Source organism: Petromyzon marinus, chromosome 4 (assembly GCF_048934315.1).
Source record: "Petromyzon marinus isolate PM22_M1 ecotype Great Lakes invasive population chromosome 4, UKy_Petmar_22M1.pri1.0, whole genome shotgun sequence".
Lineage (NCBI taxonomy): Eukaryota > Metazoa > Chordata > Hyperoartia > Petromyzontiformes > Petromyzontidae > Petromyzon > Petromyzon marinus.
The window spans coordinates 16579913-16599785 of NC_133670.1; the positions used below are offsets into that span (position 1 = coordinate 16579913).

A 19873-nucleotide genomic window follows, 5' to 3' on the forward strand; every position below is an offset into this window, starting at 1 on the left:
TGCAAGAGAAGCATTGAGAGATGCATGCTAGAAATGACACTGACAGACAGAAAGAGGAACACATGGATCATACAGGAATTGCAAATCAGAGACACCATGTTGACTATTAAGGATACATTTTTAGAAGGGATGATGGCTGGTGAACGAGACTGTTGATGGAATGGCAGCCAAAGGAAGAAAAATAACACGTCTTAGAGGATATGAAGAAATGAAAAGCCAGATGGATTGTAACATCATGAAGCCGTGAGGGATTGTGATGACTTTGGGAGGCCTTCATCCACCAGTGGATAATCATGATCACGCCCAAAAGTTAAGAACATGTGGGGCTCAGAGACTGCTGGATCTTGTATCATAACATCATCACTCACCCCAACCACAAGTCGACTGACTACTTAAATGCACTTAAACTGTGCAGGCACCCACTGATGCTGTTTAATCCTGGGCTCATAGCCATCCAATAACATTTCACTGCAGAACAAACCCACCGTTACAGCTCATCAACATCGACTTACCTTGTGTCCCATCACTTAACGTTATAAACAACGATTTCCTTGGCAATCGCGGGTTTGTTATGACTGTCCGGACGATATTATCGCCTGCACAGTCATTAACTCCAACAATATTTTAAAACAGATTTTAAAAAAATGTTCCGCTAGATAGCATTCAACTTGGACTAATTTGCGCTGGGGCTCTGCCCTTGCAGCGAAGCGCAGTTGTTTCGTCGCAAACAAATCCAAAAAGAAATTCCAGTACAACAAATCCAAAAAAAACATCAATGCAACCCCATGAGAACATGCACATTGCAAAGGCCAAGTTAATAAGAGCATAATTATTTCCTGCTGTCAAATGCATGAATATAAAAGTAGAATATGTGGCTATTTAAAAATGTATTAAGTAAATGTTATTGTGGTGCAAATATCTGACAGGTGAAAAATATTAGTTACAAAAACGTAGCTTAAAAATATTTGTTGTGGGTTCTATGGGTGCAAAGTTTTTTAAAACTATATTACGTACTGGAAAAGAGTCTCGCTTTACGAGACTGATAAAAACGCTTAGATTTTTTTAAAGCCCAAACAATCCTTCAAAATGTAAACACAGCTGCTCCACTGAAGCTTGTATAAAGTTCAAACTTGAACTAATTTATCATTGGACGAATATAATTACAGTATATATACACACACACACGAATACATTATGTAACAATGCATTCAAAAACGCAACTCCTCGTGTGCCAGCCAGCCATAAACTTTTGGCTATTTCCACACAGTTCACAGTATGTTGGCGGTCACGGGCAAGTGACCACAGTTGCCTGGGGCAAAATGTGACAATGGCTCTGCTGTTTGCTTACTTGAGCGAGGCACGGAGCAGCCAAAAATAAATTCCAAAACAACGGTGTCCTATTTGGGTATCACCAAGTGAGCTTTCCGATGCGTTTTTTTCTCTTGGAGTTTTGCCACGAAGTTCGTCACCGCGATGTCCAATGTTTCACCCCGCGTGCTGGGGCTTCTTCATAGCACACGCCGGGAGATTCATTCCTCGAGGGTTTTCTTTGATCGCGAACATCTACGCAGTCGCATCAAGTGGCTTGTCCGCTATGCTGCTGTTTAACTTGCTGAAGGTTTCATTACCAGCTAAGTAAACGTGAGCAGCAACATAAAGCCAAGAAGCAGAGCTTTTAAAAAAGAAAACATCCTAAAGTAACAAAAAATAAGACCCCCCCCCCCCACCTCCTTAACATTTTTAAAGACATTTTTATTTGAACCGTTTGTCAAAAGTATTAAAGCTGCCAAAACAGTGGAAAAATATACGTTGCGTTTATTCAGGGACATCATTAATTTCTGTGCATTCGTATTTAGAAAACACACAAGAAACTGTGCAACAAAAGAAAGAATGCGTGTAAGCATCATTACGCCAAAGTAACATTTACAGTCCTTATTTTAACAACAATAATAAAATACATTTGTAAAGCGCGTTTCACAAGGTACTCGACGCAAATAAATAAATAAATCGCCATTTGGCCAAGGGGAGCAAAACGAAGAAGTACAGGAGCTAATTTAGAGAACCAAAGCGAGACCAAATAAATGCGTCTTGAGGCTGAATTTAAAGACCGTCATAGTTTTTAGTACGCTCCATGGTGATAATCTATTAAAATGGCAGCGGGGGAGACTTGGATTAAAAACCTGTGCTCCGTTAGTCATTGTACGAATGAACATAATTTAAATGGAGAAATTAAAAGAGAAGGCATCTAGGAGCGAAGCGACTACAGCTGCCTGAACTTAGGACAAGAGATAAAACACGTAGAGCAGTCTACTGGAGTTATTTGCGGATTATATAAATATGATTGGATTTTAAATATAAACTCTTCATCGCTCATGCACTTTCACGCATTTTCTCTGTATTTTCAAAATGTTTACCAACCTCTCTGATAATCTAAAACAAGTGTTGCAGTATTTAATTGCTGTTTATATATTTAAAAAAATGCTCTTTACATATCCATAGTAGCCTTACTGAGGGTTCTGCATTGGAATATTTGGTATAATACATATATTGTACAATGGAGTATATCATGTCGTGCATGATTTGGAACATTACAATTCCAATCATTGCAACTCCAAAATTATATTACAGTGATGAGTTTCACATTCGCATCATGGGGTACGGAATATATGGCCAGAACTATCTTTAGCTCGAGCCTAGCATGTTTCTTTCCAGAATACTTCCCAATTTACATCTTGGCTTTCATTTTGGCTTTTCCTTTCCACGTCAGCCTAAGGTCAAAAACACATTTCAAGCCTCATTTCATGGAAAAAAGCTACTGCCTATATGACCGGTTGGCCATGAAATTTCACCTTTAAAACAAACCACGTCGCAAAATCCTGACAGGCATGATGGTTTGTGGGCCTGCCTGCCTACAGTGCGTAGGGCTGAAAAGTAACTAAAAATAAATAATTGCATTAAACCTCAAATATTGTATTCTCTCTCGAACATCGGATCCCATTAGAAGCCAATCTGCTTTCGTTTATCTTTCTAAAGTGTACAATTAACACATTTTCATCATAAAACATCAAAACCCATGGTCATTCAAAAAGTGCAAGCTTAAAAAAAAAGACTCCCTCTCTGCTGGGTGATGTCACGCCCCCTACACAGGAGTCATAACTCACACCAACAGGGCGGCTGTGTGCGGCCGGGCTGAATAAATATCAATTAGTAACGGGTGGCCAGGTTGGGTGGTCTCGTAATGTGTCGCTGCGATGCTCAAACTGCAGCCCGCACGCTTCGGCTCAAAGGAGGCATTTTCTGTGCCTCCATACGGTGGGCACACAAACTTGTTCGAGTGCGGTCTACCACGTGACTTTGTGTGTGTGTGTGTCTGGTGTGTTGTGTGTCTTGTGCCACGAGAGCTTTACGAAGCAGATGTGCTTTAGCTCAAAACACTTTTCGTGCTCTCCAAACAGGCATTCCGCAACGGAAATGAGCGCGTTAGTGGAAGGAAACAGAGACAAGGGGACGACCGATAACAAAAAGTGCGGACTCGAGGAGCGGAAGAGGCAATGCAACGGAGAGGAATGACATGGAGACATCAGCAACAGATAAGAGAAGATGGTCAACGTTGGAGTAATGCTGTCAGAAGATCTTGAACCCAGCGGCCTCTGTAATTGGGCTTGGATGGGAAGTTGGAGAGACATATTACACTCTGTGTTTAGCGCCATTGCGTTAATGAAGCTGGCAATCAGATTTTTTTTATTCATTCCCGGCCACGAATGACACCAGTGACAGGACCCTCTTGAAAACGTGTCATGAGACTCAGTAAGGCTTTTCTGGGTAAACAAGTGGTTTACATAGATGTAAAATTTGAGATTTAATCTGGACTGGCCCTGGGGACTCCCTTCACCATCCTGCACGGATCAGCAGTGGTGAAGTATGGCCAAACAATCCTAATGGCTGCAAGGCATGAGCAAGCCTTCATCCAGCAGTGGATTGATAAAGTACTGTAACATTATAATATTCGTCATGGCACAAGTGACTGTAAATTAAAGCACACGACCAATGCTGGGTACAGCGCATGATAGTGAAATTCAGAAAGCATTCTTTTCCCAGCAATGTCTCTTCATATATGGATGTGCTACAAAGCAAATGTATGCAGGAGGTGTACATCCTGTGAAAATAACTTACATAGACTGACACTAAACTCTGTGATAATATGAATGTTACTATAAATCACACTGATGGATCAAATAATTGAATGTTAAGAGACCCTGGAGATGAAAATCAACTATCTATGATTACATTAATGAAGACTCTATCGTAGGAACTCTTCATTTGAAGATGTCTGTATGCAGACACTTTGCCAACGTATTATTTCGAGTGAGAATACTGTACTATAGAAAAGACATGTATCTCTCAGCGAGTGATTTAAAACATTAATGTCACGTACTGTTTTGCATGTCTTGGACCAAACCAACTTGTAAACATTGGATGGAAATAAATCATTTATTTCAAGATAACTTAAAAAAAAACAGGGCAAGCCTTGCCAAAACGAAGGATTTGGCACGTTATGTAAACTGAATAAATTGACGCTGCATTTGAAATAACAACTAGTTACTTTTAATATATCAACACACACACAATTTAAACACAAACGCACGCACACAGCCTCTGTGACCTCCATCCCACAGCGAGGAAGAATGGCGCGATAGGATGAGCAGCTTCTTTGAACAAAAGCCGCAGTCAGCAATCTGATCTCCTATGTGGCCACTGTGCCATCGGGGGTACAGCTGAGGTCAAAGGTAGCTTCAGGCTTAAGTAGAGAAGTGATGAGCGGGTTTAACAGGAATGAGCAGTGGCACTAAATTTAACGTGCCACTGATATTTTAGGGGAAATGTTGGATAGAGCGGGTGACATTCATCTTTACTCTTTGGTTCTATTGGGTAAAGTCACGTAGGTGAAAATAAAACAACAAAAAATCACGACGTTTCGGCCACAACACAAGCGGCCTTCATCAGGTGAAGGGACGAGCCTGTCTGGAGGACAGCGCTGGAGGACAGTCTCGTCCCTTCACCTGATGAAGGCCGCTTGTGTTGTGGCCGAAACGTCGTGATTTTTTGTTATTTTATTTTCACCTACGTGACTTTACCCAATAGAACCAAAGAGTATGGATCCTAGCAGTCACGAAAGCTTTAAATCTAGACATTCATCTTATTTAAAGTTCTGCCGCAAACGCACTCTTGAAACGTTTTAATAGATGTGCAATGATTCGGCCTCAACTGCTAACTCAAAGTATCATCGCCATTCAGCATCACGATGCAGTTCAAGAATTGATTCTCTACTCATTGGTCCGTTCGGTAAAGTCACGTATGTAGAAATAAAATAAAAAATAAAATGGATCACGACGCTTAGAAGGCAACACAAGCGCTCGTCCTCATGTGAAAATGTCGCAAACCACACAGCGAGGGAACACACAGAGGGACATCGCACACAGAGCACACAGAGGACGGCAAACTGCACGGAGGCAAATACAGCAAGAAGATGGCAGACGCGAACTCAGCAAACCTTAGAAATATAATGCGATGCAACCCAGCCGTGTGTGATGTCCCTCTGTGTGTGATGTCTCTCTGTGTGTGATGTCTCTCTGTGTGTGATGTCCCTCTGTGTGTTCCCTCGCGCGTCTCCCATCTTCTTGCTGTATTTGCCTCCGTGCAGTTTGTTGTCCTCTGTGTGCTCTGTGTGTGATGTCCCTCTGTGTGTGATGTCCCTCTGTGTGTGATGTCCCTCTGTGTGTGATGTCCCTCTGTGTGTGATGTCCCTCTGTGTGCTCTGTGTGTGATGTCCCTCTGTGTGTGATGTCCCTCTGTGTGTGATGTCCCTCTGTGTGTGATGTCCCTCTGTGTGTGATGTCCCTCTGTGTGTGATGTCCCTCTGTGTGTGATGTCCCTCTGTGTGTGATGTCCCTCTGTGTGTGATGTCCCTCTGTGTGTGATGTCTCTCTGTGTGTGATGTCCCTCTGTGTGTGATGTCCCTCTGTGTGTGATGTCCCTCTGTGTGTGATGTCCCTCTGTGTGTGATGTCCCTCTGTGTGTGATGTCCCTCTGTGTGTGATGTCCCTCTGTGTGTGATGTCCCTCTGTGTGTGATGTCCCACTGTGTGTGATGTCCCTCTGTGTGTGATGTCCCTCTGTGTGTGATGTCCCTCTGTGTGTGATGTCCCTCTGTGTGTGATGTCCCTCTGTGTGTTCCCCCGCTGTGTGGTTTGCGACATTTTCACCTGAGGACGAGCGCTTGTGTTGCGTTCGAAACGTCGTGATCTATTATAATTAAATTTTATTTCTACATACGTGACTTTACCGAAAGAACAAATGAGTATAGTAATTCCTGCAGTCACGAAAGCTTCAATCCTAGATTAATTGATTCTCTCTTTAACATTGTGGTGAATGCAGTGGCCACTATAGGGTGCATGTGTCATGGGAACATGTTGCAGTATATACGAACACATTATTTACAAAAATATATTGATTCGTACACATGCACGTCTATGCATTACCATACCTCTGCTTTTCAATACACAACAAGTAAAGTGACGCGTCTGTGATCAACTTGACAGTGTTCCTCACTGCATCAACGCACGAAAAAGGCCATGGCCAATATCACGGGGTAACTCGCCAGGCATTTTCGATAACACACTTGAGTGTTTACTTTCTGACAATCGCGGTACAAGAGGGGCTTGCGTGTTTGAAATAATCCGTCCTGAGGCAGACGGGCGTCTGATTGTTCCCCTAAACGAACGGTTGTTAAAGGATGCTCATGCATTGACATATCTGCACAGCCCCTGGTGATGAGGTCATCTGACGACATTCCCGCGTGCATCGACCCAACAGGGATCAGGGCGTCGCATCGTGTAAAAACATTTGACAACTGGCGCCAGATCACGGTCTGCCACACCAATTCATTATAAATGAGATTCCGAAATTTGTGTCACGGCACAGTTATCTTTACATTATGAACCTGCTCTTTATTGGAAACCAGAAAAACCCTTTGTTACACTTAATTCACTGTCAGATGCATCAATTCCCGCAGTGTGCGTGCCCCTTGTTTTTGGGAACATACACTGGATCGGCACAATTGGAGTGTTTAACTTTCAGCATATTTTAATGTGCACATGCTTGGTAAACTGCAACACAGCTAAGGTCAGAGACCTTTCTGTAACTGGTAATGGCATGACATTGAAACTGTCTGCGTGTGCTTTGTTCCAATTTGTGGAGCCATATATCCAGCAGTTTTACTGAAGCTACGTTTATTGCTGCTGCTGCACTCCCCGCCATGTTTATTGGCAAAAATGTGGCTTGGACATTTTTCCTTGGCTGTCCCTAAAACCCGTGGCGCTAACGTTCAAGAATATATTCCATGGAAACAGCTGCATCCAGCCAATCACGCTGGGATTCGTCCAGTGCCAGTTAAGAGTTCTGACTCGGAGCCGTCAACCGTCAGTAGTTAATCTGCCTAACTTATGCAGTTTTGCTTCGCGTTAATTGGTTTGCTCAGCAATCTTTTACGTTTCAAAAAGTCACCAAGCACAAGAGAGAAATTAAACCTTTGCCTACGTAATATGCACATGCAATGGTGAGCGGCTCCATTGTTCACCCTCCAGGTCAAATTATTCAGTAATTCTGGGCCTAAAAGCTTCCAGATGTGTCTCCACCCCATGCCAGCTCCTCTGCTTGAGCCAGGAAGCACGATGGTGCCGAGCCACACTTCTTCATTGGTCAGGCACGAAGCCTCGGATAAGCGAGAAAAAAATCCCTCACAATGAAGGAACACTCCAGTTTCGCAGACTGGAAATCCTGAACGTAAAAAAACACACACACGTACACTGAAGGAATTGAAAACATGGATTAATCACCAGTGTTATTTACTGCATTACTAATGACATGCTTTAGGTAACGCTAAATGAATGTTCAGGAATTGTATTACAAATAAAATAAACATTTGAGAAAAAAAGTTTTTTTTTAATCAAATTGAGGGCTTTCAGCAACATATTTTCACCAGGACAGCCTGGGTCCTGATGAAACCTCTGGATTCAGAATGCGAGCTGACTGCTTCCTTACACTGGGCCTCAAACCTGTACCTGGGAATGGTGAACTTGTGCAACTTTTTGATTATCACCCTGTAAACCATTTGCATTGAAGTGGGGCACAACCTCCAAGCATGTTGTCTCTCAGAAACCAAAGTGCATTGTTTTGGAATCCCTCCTTGTGTATAAATGTAAACGATCCCATGGCACTTATAAAAAAAAAGTCGGACATCCCATCTGAAGGCCACATTTGTCAAAGTACAAACTGTGAGTCCCTTGCGCTAAGCTTTTTCACACTGATGCTCATACCACACCACACCAGGCTGTCTGTATCTTATTACCATGTGCTATTATACGAAATGTAAATCACATATTTTTTGCAGATTAGCATTTTTTTCCTGTACTCTATACTACAACTAATAACAGCAGAAGTGCAATGTGCTCTACACTACAACTAATAACAGCAGAGGTGCAAGGTTTCAAGTGAACCTATTACAGTACTGTACGTACAACTCATAGCATATTAATTGAAGAATCAGTGGTCTCAATAATTGATATTAACTGATGATTCGATGTATTGTTATACCTCTGACAACACTGTCAAACCACCAGCAGTGATAAATCACCACAGCACTGCACTCAAAGAATAACTCTTGCCTTTCAGTTGGTCTGAGCGAAAACAATGCAAAGCACATGCTAAGGACAGCACCCGATCGTGAAAACTGTTTACATGTTGAGGTTCTCAAATTATATGACTCTTCCGCATCAAGTCTGAGCTGACTTCATCAATATATTTACGTGTGGAATAAGGATGTCTTTAGAATGTTTGGGTTAATCAATCAAATAAGATTCGGATCTGAACATGTTTTTGCTTCGGATTCGAAAAGTGTCATGATAACATGATATGACGTCAATTCTCCGTGTTAGGGAAATGATGTTACTGTGACATCACTTTTTTTCTAAAACCTGGAAGACATTCGCACGTGTGAAAGTGTCTGTATGTAACCATGAGAGCTGCATGCCACTGCCTGAAAACCACCCAGCAGCCAGCCTTGTTGGCACATGTCTTTGATCCAGGGCTCATGGAGGCTAGATTTGGTGGCTCAAACAGAGATTGTGAAACTCCCGCACCTGCTGAGCTGTAAAGTGGTGGCCATGAGATAATAGTCCAAGTAAGCAGGGTGGGTTAATGAACTCGACTGTGTGGACCATTGGGTGTTATCCTCCTCTATGCAAAGTGACTTTTCTCCAAGTGCTTCAGATCAAACATCTCAACGCAGGGCAGCACCTGAAATGGTTTTTGTCCTCAGTGAGGCATTCCTGGCTGTTATAATTACGTACAAAAATAAATCAATAGTAAATGGATATAAACATGATTACATGCAATGAACATAATGAAATAAAAAAATCTAAAACTGCAGAAGTATGGTTTAGGATTATTCACATTAAAGACTAATTAATAACAAATCAAAATGTATAAACATGAAATGCTTTTTAATAAAGATAAATATAATTTAAAATATTAAAAGTCAATGCTTACATTGTATGACTGTATAGCGATTAAAATTGAAAATGATGACAACAAAATAATTACAGTTTTATCGGGTTTAAAAAAAATCACGTAAATAAACTTTTTTCCCTAAAAAAACTGGTCCTAAAACATCCAAAAGTCTGGCAATCTTAATCCGAAACCCAATCCTAGCGAGGAATTGTGAACAGAAAGTGGACCGGGTTGGTGGTGGTGGTGGTGGTGCGGGTGTGAACGATTGGGGCGAGAGGAGTGCAGGTCCCGTGGGGATGATCGTGAGGGGTGTTGTTTTCGGGTGGTTGGGGGGGGTGTTGGGGGAGGAGGTTGGGAGGTGTTGGGTGGGCGAGGGGGGTGTGCCCGAAGTTGGGGTGAAAGAGAGGCGAGGGATGGGGAAAAGTTTGGTGGCGGCATCGGTGAGTAGAAGCCCTGTGCAAGAACAATAAAACCAACTTGCATCCCATCTATGGAGATGAGCCGCTCTAAAAAAGGACACAGAACACGCAGCACGCTTCACAATGGAACACGAAAAGGCACAAAGACATGTAACTTAAACTTGATTTGAAGCTTTCGTGACTGCAGGAATTACTCTTTGGTTCTTTCGGTAAAGCCCTACTTCTGTATTATGTATGTGTAGTTTGTTATCCTTTACCCCCCCCCCCCCCCCCCCCACGTATGATTATCACGGTTGGCTACGTACGGTACGAAACAGAGTCGCAACGTAGCAATTCCGTTGTATTTTCGTCCGTTTAAACCGCGAGAGAAATGTGAGCTGCCCGCAGCACGTGGAGCGAATCGTTGGGACATCGTGCCGAGTAAGCGCGCAGTAACAACCCGCAAACGCATCTGAGAAGCTATACTTGGCCTCAAGACTCCCAGCTTTAATTGCAGCTGGGAACGCCAATTGTGCTTTGCAGTTCTTTTACGAGGACGACCACAGCCCAAAACAGTCGGCAGTAGTGGATGTTGCACAGGACATTGCAGGGAGGGAATGTGCAAACTCGCAAGAGCAAAACCGGCGAATACTAAGTAACATTGCAGCGTTTTGCACAAGGCCATATTCACACAATGTGCTCGTATGTAGAAGTGACAAAGTAACTTTTGAGCTAAAATATGATAATCACAAAGGCAAACGGTTAATTTAATCTGAACCCCAAAGAAAATGTTCTCATTTAGCTGTCATGCAATTCACTTTTGCACGGCGTGAACCGGCCATACGTTGTCAATTACACAGAAGTGCGCGGATAACACGCGTCCATCCGTGTCCTGTTTGCGTTGGACTTATTGTAACGATCGTCATATTTGCTTTGTGAGTGGAAGGATTAAGAGAGTTGCATAACAGGGTGAATAGAGTTAGTATACTATTCCATGTACTGTATGGGCATTTCCAACTTACTGCAATTTAAATAAATATGAAGAATGATATACTTCATCCTGCGGTACTGTACGTGTATACAGATGATTTAAAATAAGTTTTGCTGGCTGAAGAGTGGGAGGGACGGACGGATGGTCACGTGCAAAGGACGTGCGAGCTGCTGGTGATCAATTAAAATTAAATGGTTAATAAAACATACCTTTACAATGTTAAGCCGTTTATCAATCCACTGCCGGATATATAGATGCCTTCCCCGCGTGTGTCAGTTGTCGGGGTTATTTGATGATACGTCACCACGCTGGTCAGTGTGGGATGGTGAAGAAGCCCCTTGCCCCCCATCTCCTTTCACCAACCCGCACTGACCGGGGGGTGGCGGGCAGTAGGACCGGTTTGGATATCAATCGCCGCTGACGTTAGCCGTGGCCGGGAATCGAACTCAGGACGCCTGGATCGTAGCGCAGCGCGCGCCAACAAACCATTGCATCACCGCTTAAACTTCCCACGTTCAACACACGGGACACGAGTATCCTGCACTTGCGTATTAAAACAGGCCACGTACTATCACCATCAATAGCCATGGTCAATCCACTGCTGGATGAATGCCTCCCAAAGCCGCTGTCATCTCGCGCGATGCAACACTCCGCAAGTCAGCACCTTCACGCCCGCTGACCCCTCTCGCCGCCTCGACGGAAGTCTCTCTTGCACGCACCGCAATCTTTGACCCACGCTCCATCACTGCCAAGGCCGTAATTATAATATATTGGGGGGGGGGCACATCCCCCCCCGCCCCCCAATATTCAAATATGCTCAAAATGTCCCCACCCAATATATTGCTATAAAATAGATTGTTTATATGATTGTGGTTATGGTTGTACTTTATTAATCCATAATCTCTGCCATTACATACAATGAAACAAGAAAAGAAGAAAAAAAACAGAGCAATGTAATACAATACACTATTAGACATTATTGTAAAAAAAAGAGTCCATCCTATGTGTTAGTGATTTTTTTTAGATTTAGGCAGGAAATTCGTTTTCAAATTAAGATTTTATTCTGGGGGGGGGGGGGGGACCACAGACCCCCTTGAAGATTTGGTCCTCCCCAATGTTGACTCCATGGCTACGGCCTTGATCACTACCGTATTCTGAACCGTCGGTCATCGTCCCTTCTACGGATGTATGGGGCCCAAGCCCACTTTCCCTCTTACGTCTTCGACCCGTGTGATCTTGCCATCCACGCGGTGTTCCTCTATCTATATATCAATGGAATTGCGAGCAGGTGCTCGTTTACTGATGTGTGGAGACGGGGCGAGGGCGCACTTCCAATTAGCAGGGCTGGCCACGTACGGTGCGAAATAAGTTCAGCGTACGTACATACAGGTCAGCCCTATAGCTTGTACACTGTGATATAGCATGCACTCCGCGACAGTGCTTATCAGCGTGTATAGGTCCACTGCTGAATATACTCTCTGCACCATATGTAGGGTTACATCATAGCAATGGAATGGTGCACAATTCACACATTTACGAGCAGCGAACACTCTCTTGTACAAATCAAATCTGCCCGTTGTGGGTGTCGAACTTAGAAATTAAAGTAACCGACCGGATGCAATGCCACACCATCACGTACACGCAAAGCCCTGCAAATGCTCTCCACACTGCAGTATATGTACAGTACTTTGTAATATCATACCCATACTGTTAATGTCCACTTTCTGGAAGTCGACAAAGGTTGTCCTACACTTTAAATAAATAACGATTGACACATGCCTGACACGCGCCCGCCATAAGAATGTGTAATGACCACATAACTCGCAAAATAAGGAGATGTGCCCATCCACCCAGACAAGCAAAACAGCACGATGGCACATGGTGATAACCATCAATCGGAACTTACCTGTCTGGGACTGGGTCGTGCCAACCCACAGCACCAGGACAAGCGGCAGGAGGAGGAGGAGCGTGGCCAACCACCGGGGAAACCGTGGTCTCATTTCCACGCAGGGCATCGCGCCGGGGTCCGGAATACAACCCGACCTCGAGGGCAAGCGGCAGCAAGAGGCGGTGGTCAAGAGGAGAGAGAGGACGAGCGACGCTCGCCTCCGTGTCACGTCTGCATGGCAGCAGCAGCGGCAGCAGCGGCAGCCTCCTCCTCCTGGGGTGTTTGACAGCAGAGTGTAGCTCTCACTCCCAGCTGATCCAGCCTGATCCTCCTCCTCTACCACATCCACCACCACCGCCACCAACCACACACCCTCCCACTCACCCATCCACTCCCCACCTACCCACTCATCCCCCTCCCCTACCCCCACCACGGCCCCCGCCCAGCTACCCGCGCAAGCGCGTCTCCCCCTTGTTTATAACAAAACATTCAAGAGCGCAGCCTCAATCCCGCAAAGTGCTGCCTAAACAATTAACCAAAACACAAAATGACAGACAAAACCGATCAACGCAGCCAACGAAAACGATAGCGCTGTAATAATACAACTTAATAAGACACACACACACATATATATTAATAAGTGGCGGTATTACGTATCTCAAAAAAACAATCTCTACTATGGATTGCGTATCTCGTTGCGTGCGTTTAATCCGTCTTTACGCGATAACGCATTGCTTCGAGTAAACAACTCAAGGAGAATGCGAAGCGGATAGAGTTTGTGTTTTTTTCGGCGCAAGGAAGGCGGCACGCCGCACGTACACAGAGAGAATGAGCGCAGACGAAGCCCTCACTGCTGGCCTGCCGCTCCTCCTGCCCCAACCTCCTCCACCCATTGGCGTCACTGCGGTGGGTGCGGACCGCACCGGGTGACACCATCAGTGGGGATGACACCCAAAGTAACTGTCTATACAATTTTTGTGCAGTGTTTCAGCAGTAATTAATTCTTTTTTTATATATATATAAAAATATCCCCGTGGTTAGTTATAACAACAAAAATATTTTCCGTAAGCCCAGCTTACGTGTACTGTATCAATATACCTTTACAAGGCTACAACTCCATGCTAATTTAATTTTTGAACCTTCTAATGCGCTCCGGTCAGAGCTGTCATTGTTACCCAGTTACAACGACGATTCGAATCACGTGGTTTCGTCTGCACGCACGCGCTGTTGTTTTCGTTGCTGCTAGTGTTTTTATAGTCGCTGATTTTGTCAAATTTGCTGGTGTTTTAGCTACAATATTATGGTAATTAGTATTTGTGAACCTACATCAATAACCTTTTTGAGAATGAAGTAGTAATTAAAGGAAATGTTGTAATTTAAAGGTGTAATTTTAATTCTGCTAGTTGTTTACGTCACTACTATTGCCATGACATTCATTGATATACTGGAATTACGATTTACGAGTAACATTAGTACAAAAAAAACATTACTAAGGATTCTGTATGGTCTGGTACGGGCCGAGGTCCATGAGGGGTGACACCGTGAGTTACCCCACTGGGTGACACCAACCCGACTGACACCACTGCCTCCACCACCACCAGCGGGGATTAGTACTCGCCTACCACCTCTCACCCCACCACCACTGCTTAGCACTACCACCGTTGATCCCAACCACCACTACTGCATGGTACTGTACCAACACTCCCCAACACCACCACCACCACCTCCTCCACTGTTTAGAACTACCCCACCACCACCCGTTGCCCCCACCACCACCTTCACCACCGCAAAGTACTAACACCCCGACCACTGTTATTCACGAGGCTGTACCACAAGTGCTTCAGGGTAGGAACAGCGACCCAGCCTCAAATCAGTCGGAAAACGAGGCATTGGCGAACCCAGCTGAGCTCTGAGCGTTTCACCCCCCCCCCCCTTTCCTTTCCCCTCGTGTGTGTTTTTTTCCTTCAACAGAGGTTCGTTAAAATCTGCAATTCCCATCCCTCTCCTCTCCCCCCAACAATATATTTCTGTGTTTCAGGCCCCTCTAAATGCCCTATTGACTAATTACATGTTCTTCTGCTGTTAAGTCATGTTGCTTGCAATTCGCGCTTTTTCCCAAAACGAGTTATGTCCTCGTTATTATGCCGTGGCATATGCCGATATTGATCAAGTTGCACTTACAGTATATACCGCATTCGTAATATTCGTGTACGGTGTGGGATTAACATATTTTTTTCTCCTGAAGTATGCTATGCTGCAGCCATTAAACTCGTGTAAATGCAGGCAATGGCGACAACTAGTTAGCAATTAATTTACAAGCTGGTAATAAGTTAAATAGTAATTGTTGAAGTCAACGGTGAATATCCTCTGAAAGGACTTGCCTCGACCACCACCATCACAGGAATGTGGAATTTACACCCACTGGCTCAGGGGATGTGTAACTGGGAGATGAGTGGCACCTTGTGTTCTACGAAGTGGACATCTCATTCTGATCTCCTTTACTACATGGACATTACTCTGTCCCAGTGGCGCAGCAAGTGACGAGCGTGCGGGGAGTGCAACCGCACGGCGACCCACAGTCCAGACAGAGTCCAGCTGCCAGACCAGGCTGTAAGGAGGAGGGAAGATGGACAAGGGGCCTCATTTAATTACTGGTACCAGGACCCATGGGCCAACTCGGGTCTGCCACTGACTGTAACTATGCTAATTCCGTTTTTAAAAAGTTCCCCGTGGTGTTCACGATGGCTCTTGCCTAGTACTGTACACAAAAAAACCTAAACATCTGTAAACCATGATTGTAAATAGCCCACGATTATGTCAATCTGTGGAGTTGGTGTGTTGATTAAATAAATAAATGTACAGTATTCATCATTAAACGCACTTGTACATGATTGTATATATGACGGGAGGGGTGGTGTAGTGGGATACCATACTATGTTGTGAATCTACTGATCTGAGTTTGATTCTGATCCATGGCTAACATCAGTGGCCATTGATATCAGAACTCGTCCTGTCTCCACTCACCCTCCACAAGCCACAACGATCAGCTCGGTGAATTAAGGGCAATCAACCTCCATGACCATTCAGTAATGCCCGTTCCCGTTCTATCGCAATGTGCACTGATGCATACTTTATTGAGGGTGATATTGGCACGTAAAATAAGGATTGATTGAGCAATGGATGGACAATGGGCTGAAATGTACTTTTATTATATACATTAATTACACAACTAAAATGTGTAAAATGTATAGTGCTGACCAATACTTTTTTTTTAAGAAAATATTTACTTTTGATTTAAAGCTTTCGTGACTGCAGGGATTCATATTCTTGGTTCTTTCGGTAAAGTCACGTAGAAGGGAAACAATAAAATAATAAAAATATAAAACAATAAAAAAATCGAATTTTCTTGCTGGGGTTTTCACACCGGATGATGACTGCTTGTGTTGCAGTCGAAACGTCGTGAGAATTTGATTGTTTTATATTTTTATTATTTTATTGTTTCCCTTCTACGTGACTTTACCGAAAGAACCAAAAATATTTACTCTTCTTGAAAAAGGCAATTTTACTGAGCCATCACCGTTCGTTCCTCTCATGAACAAAAAATGTTCCGATTTATTTTATGCTTAGCCTGCTCTGTATAGATCTTGCAAGAGAGCAATTAAATTCAGAAACTTATTTCAAACAGAGCTCTTTTTTTTCTTGAAATACATACACATGATTGTAAACACACGCTGAGATACTCGTGTAACGTGTTTTCCATTTATGACCGTCTGCTCTAATCTCCGTGGCTCTAATAACGACTTCGCTTCGACTTAGCACATCTATCAGTTTTACTTTTAGTTCAACCCCTCCCACCACAACTCCTTCATGACATCTTTCTTGTGGTGCTAATGGGTTCCGTGTGCGCTCCTGCATGGGCGCGCGCGCCCATTGCCCCATGCTCCGCGCACATGAGACCTGGCAAGAGGGCATTTAGAGGTGGATGTCCCACCGGCCGTGGTGGCCGGGTGGTCCAGAGTGTCTATGAATATTGACCACGGCTTTAAATTTCAGTATCTGGCAGGACAGATATGTCCATATGCTGCATGCTTTCAGAAAAAAATGCCATTTGGAGGAACTCATTAATGTCAAGTTACACAAATTGTTCGAGAAATTGTACTCTTTTTTTTTACAACACGCCAATGATCGTTAGGTATGTAGAGATTATACAATGTCTGCATTCTATTATTGAAAGCGAGGAAGCCCGTTTTACCTGCGCAATGTAGGCTACTATATAGCCGAAGCCACACGCGCACAAAGAGATAAATTATAACGCTATCTTAATAGGCGTGAAATGACTGTCATAGCACAATGTATCACGAATCCCAGGCCTGTTATGAAACACGTGTGAACACTCATCATCGGTCAAAGGCGCTGCTTGAAAGAGGACACTCGCTCCTCGCGCCGTAAGAACAAACACGCCAACCACCACGTGGGCCGTGCGCATTCTTCCACCGGCAATTGTAGGCAAGAGCTTCAGAAAAAAATAATGAAAGAATCATGCTTCCCCAAAAAGTTTTTCTTAGGAGACGTAAACTGAAATGGAGCAGGTGTAAAACTGTTCTCTAAGTATCTTAGTTCATAGTTCATTTATTTGGTATAGCCCTGTGAGCCATTCGGTTCTTGAATCGGGTTCAACCGCAACAAACAAAAAACATGAACAAGAAAACATCTTAAAGTGATTATGTGACTGTGCAAACAGAAAATACAGGAAAAAAATATCAAAATATTCCTGAAATAGCACCGTACACCAACGCTGTGTGCAAAAATCCCAGTGGGATGCAAGTCAAATAACAACAACCACAAGACAACTAAGATTAAGGCCATCAGTCTAACTCCGTACTACAATAAACAAAAACATGGGCAAAACAAACAAAACACTTTTCGAAATCACCAAAATAAAAGCCATAAATCCAATGTCCATCTAAAATGGGCAAAAGCAGCACGTTAAGAACATTTCTCAAAATCAGTCGCGGCGGTGAACGACAGCTTTCCGCAGCACCTGCGCAAGGTGTGGCACAATCTAAACACATTTATAGGCAGGTGCCCTAAATACAGTGGCGTGCTTTAACAACAAAAACACATGCTGCTCGCCGCTTTTGGGATTTTTTTTTGTTAGCGTTGGACAAAACAGCTGTAGAGTTTTACATCTGCCGCCGAGATTTATCTAAGACACGCGTGAACAGTGTGTGACTTTTCGAGACGCACCGAGCACATAGTAAGGCAATGGGGAAAAAAAAACAACCCACTCGGAAGACGATGTGTGACAAACACACTGGGTGGGGTGGGGGGTAACGGAAGAATGAGCGTGAGATCATCGTATGTGAAGGCGGTTAGTGCGAGTACTCGCTCTCGGGCTTAAGGAGGTGCTAGCGGATATATTTGAAGATTAACATCAGCCACATTGTTTATGTGGGACTGCGCCCTTCAAGGTGTTACATCAGTAACCTGTCCTGCAGCCTTTTGGCATGGTCTGGGTTAATGCTTCAACTTTTACAAGGATTTCGCAGAGAGTTGGTAAACACGAATTGCGTGTTTGGAAACAGAGCGTGCGCAGGTGACGTGTAGGGTTTGTGCAGCTGTGGAGATCTGCGATGTTAGCAGTCATGCATCGCGTTCCTGGGCTCACCTCCTGTTCTCCCTCTCATCCCCCACACGGTGGTTCTCACCCTCCTCACCCGTTCTCTCTGACCTCTGGCCAATATTCTGACCCAAATGCTTCTGTGCGTGCGGCTGCAACACCACAAGAACGCCAACGAATGCCTATGGCCTCACACGAAACCGATAACCAATGCCTCCAGTTGAACTTCGTTACTGGTTTGTCAGCAACATATTATGGACTTCTCATATTTATTTGTAAATGTGTATAATGTTTGTACCACGGATGTCACGATGACAAGTTGCTGTTATATTTTCTCAGTTTGTATTCTTTGCTTCTTTCGGTAAAGGCACGTAAATAGAAATCAAAAATCTAAATTAAAAGCAACAAACCACGACGTTTTGATCGCAGCACAAGTGGTCTTTCCACCTGAAGAAGACAGCTTTTGTTGCGATCGAAACGTTGTGGTGTTTTGCTTTAAAATTTTATTTTGGTTTTCTATCTCCGTGACTTTACCGAAAGAACCAAGAATATAATTAATATATTAAATAAAAAAACCCCACGATATTTTGTTTTTATTTATATTTTATTTTTATTATATTTAAATTACTGAAAGTCAACATTTCTCAGTTTAGTTTATTTCAGTTGAACTATGGAGTAGGTGTTCATAGCAATAATTGCAAAAAGCACTTAAAAATAACCACAATCGCAGTAGATTTTTTTACTGTGGATTAAAAGGTTTTTTTAGTCGTTGCAAACCGAACATTATAACAAATCCGCATTTGTATAACATCACTTGTGAGGATAAAATGACTGTATCACAAACCATGTTTTGTGGGGGTGGGATTGACAAAGGGCACTACTTTATTTTCTTCACGCTGATTTACATATACGTAGACTGATAAAAGTAAGTGAATGTTGCCAAGGTGATGTCAAAACCGCTGAGACGGAGCGATGATGTCCGCTCGTGTGTGCAGGTCCTACAGACGGATTGCTGGATCGCAAGCATCATGGTAGGCCGTGACATTTTTGGTGGCCTTCTTCCGGCGGTGGATTGACCTTGGCGGATGACGACGACGATGATGATAATGATGACGGAGTCATTTGACATGTTAAGAAGGCGTAAAATTGAATGACAACACGTTCAATACCTCGTGGGAAAAAATAGGCTGACATCGACAGTGTCAGCCTATATAAAGAAACAAAGAAGTTCACACTATTTAAATAAACTATGGAGTAGGTGTTAACACCAATAATTGCAAAAAGCACTTAGAAATCACCACAATCGCTCCCTCGTTTGCCTTCACGTGGAATGAAACTGTAGGTATTTATTTTGCTTTCACTCCAAATGTGTTAAATTTTAAGCATTATTGGAAATGATAGGGTGCCAAA

The 19873-nt window shown here is 43.5% G+C and overlaps 1 protein-coding gene across 1 annotated transcript in view; it reads right to left on the reverse strand.

The window, feature by feature from the left end:
* LOC116938595 (von Willebrand factor D and EGF domain-containing protein-like) overlaps window positions 1-13257 on the reverse strand; it is a 71172-nt gene extending 57915 nt beyond the window's left edge. The window contains exon 1 of the mRNA XM_032945922.2: window positions 12862-13257. Within this exon, the coding sequence (XP_032801813.2) occupies window positions 12862-13231 (370 nt within the window). The 5' untranslated portion in view covers window positions 13232-13257. The remainder of the gene's footprint in view (window positions 1-12861) is intronic.
* Window positions 13258-19873: the final 6616 nt, after the last annotated feature.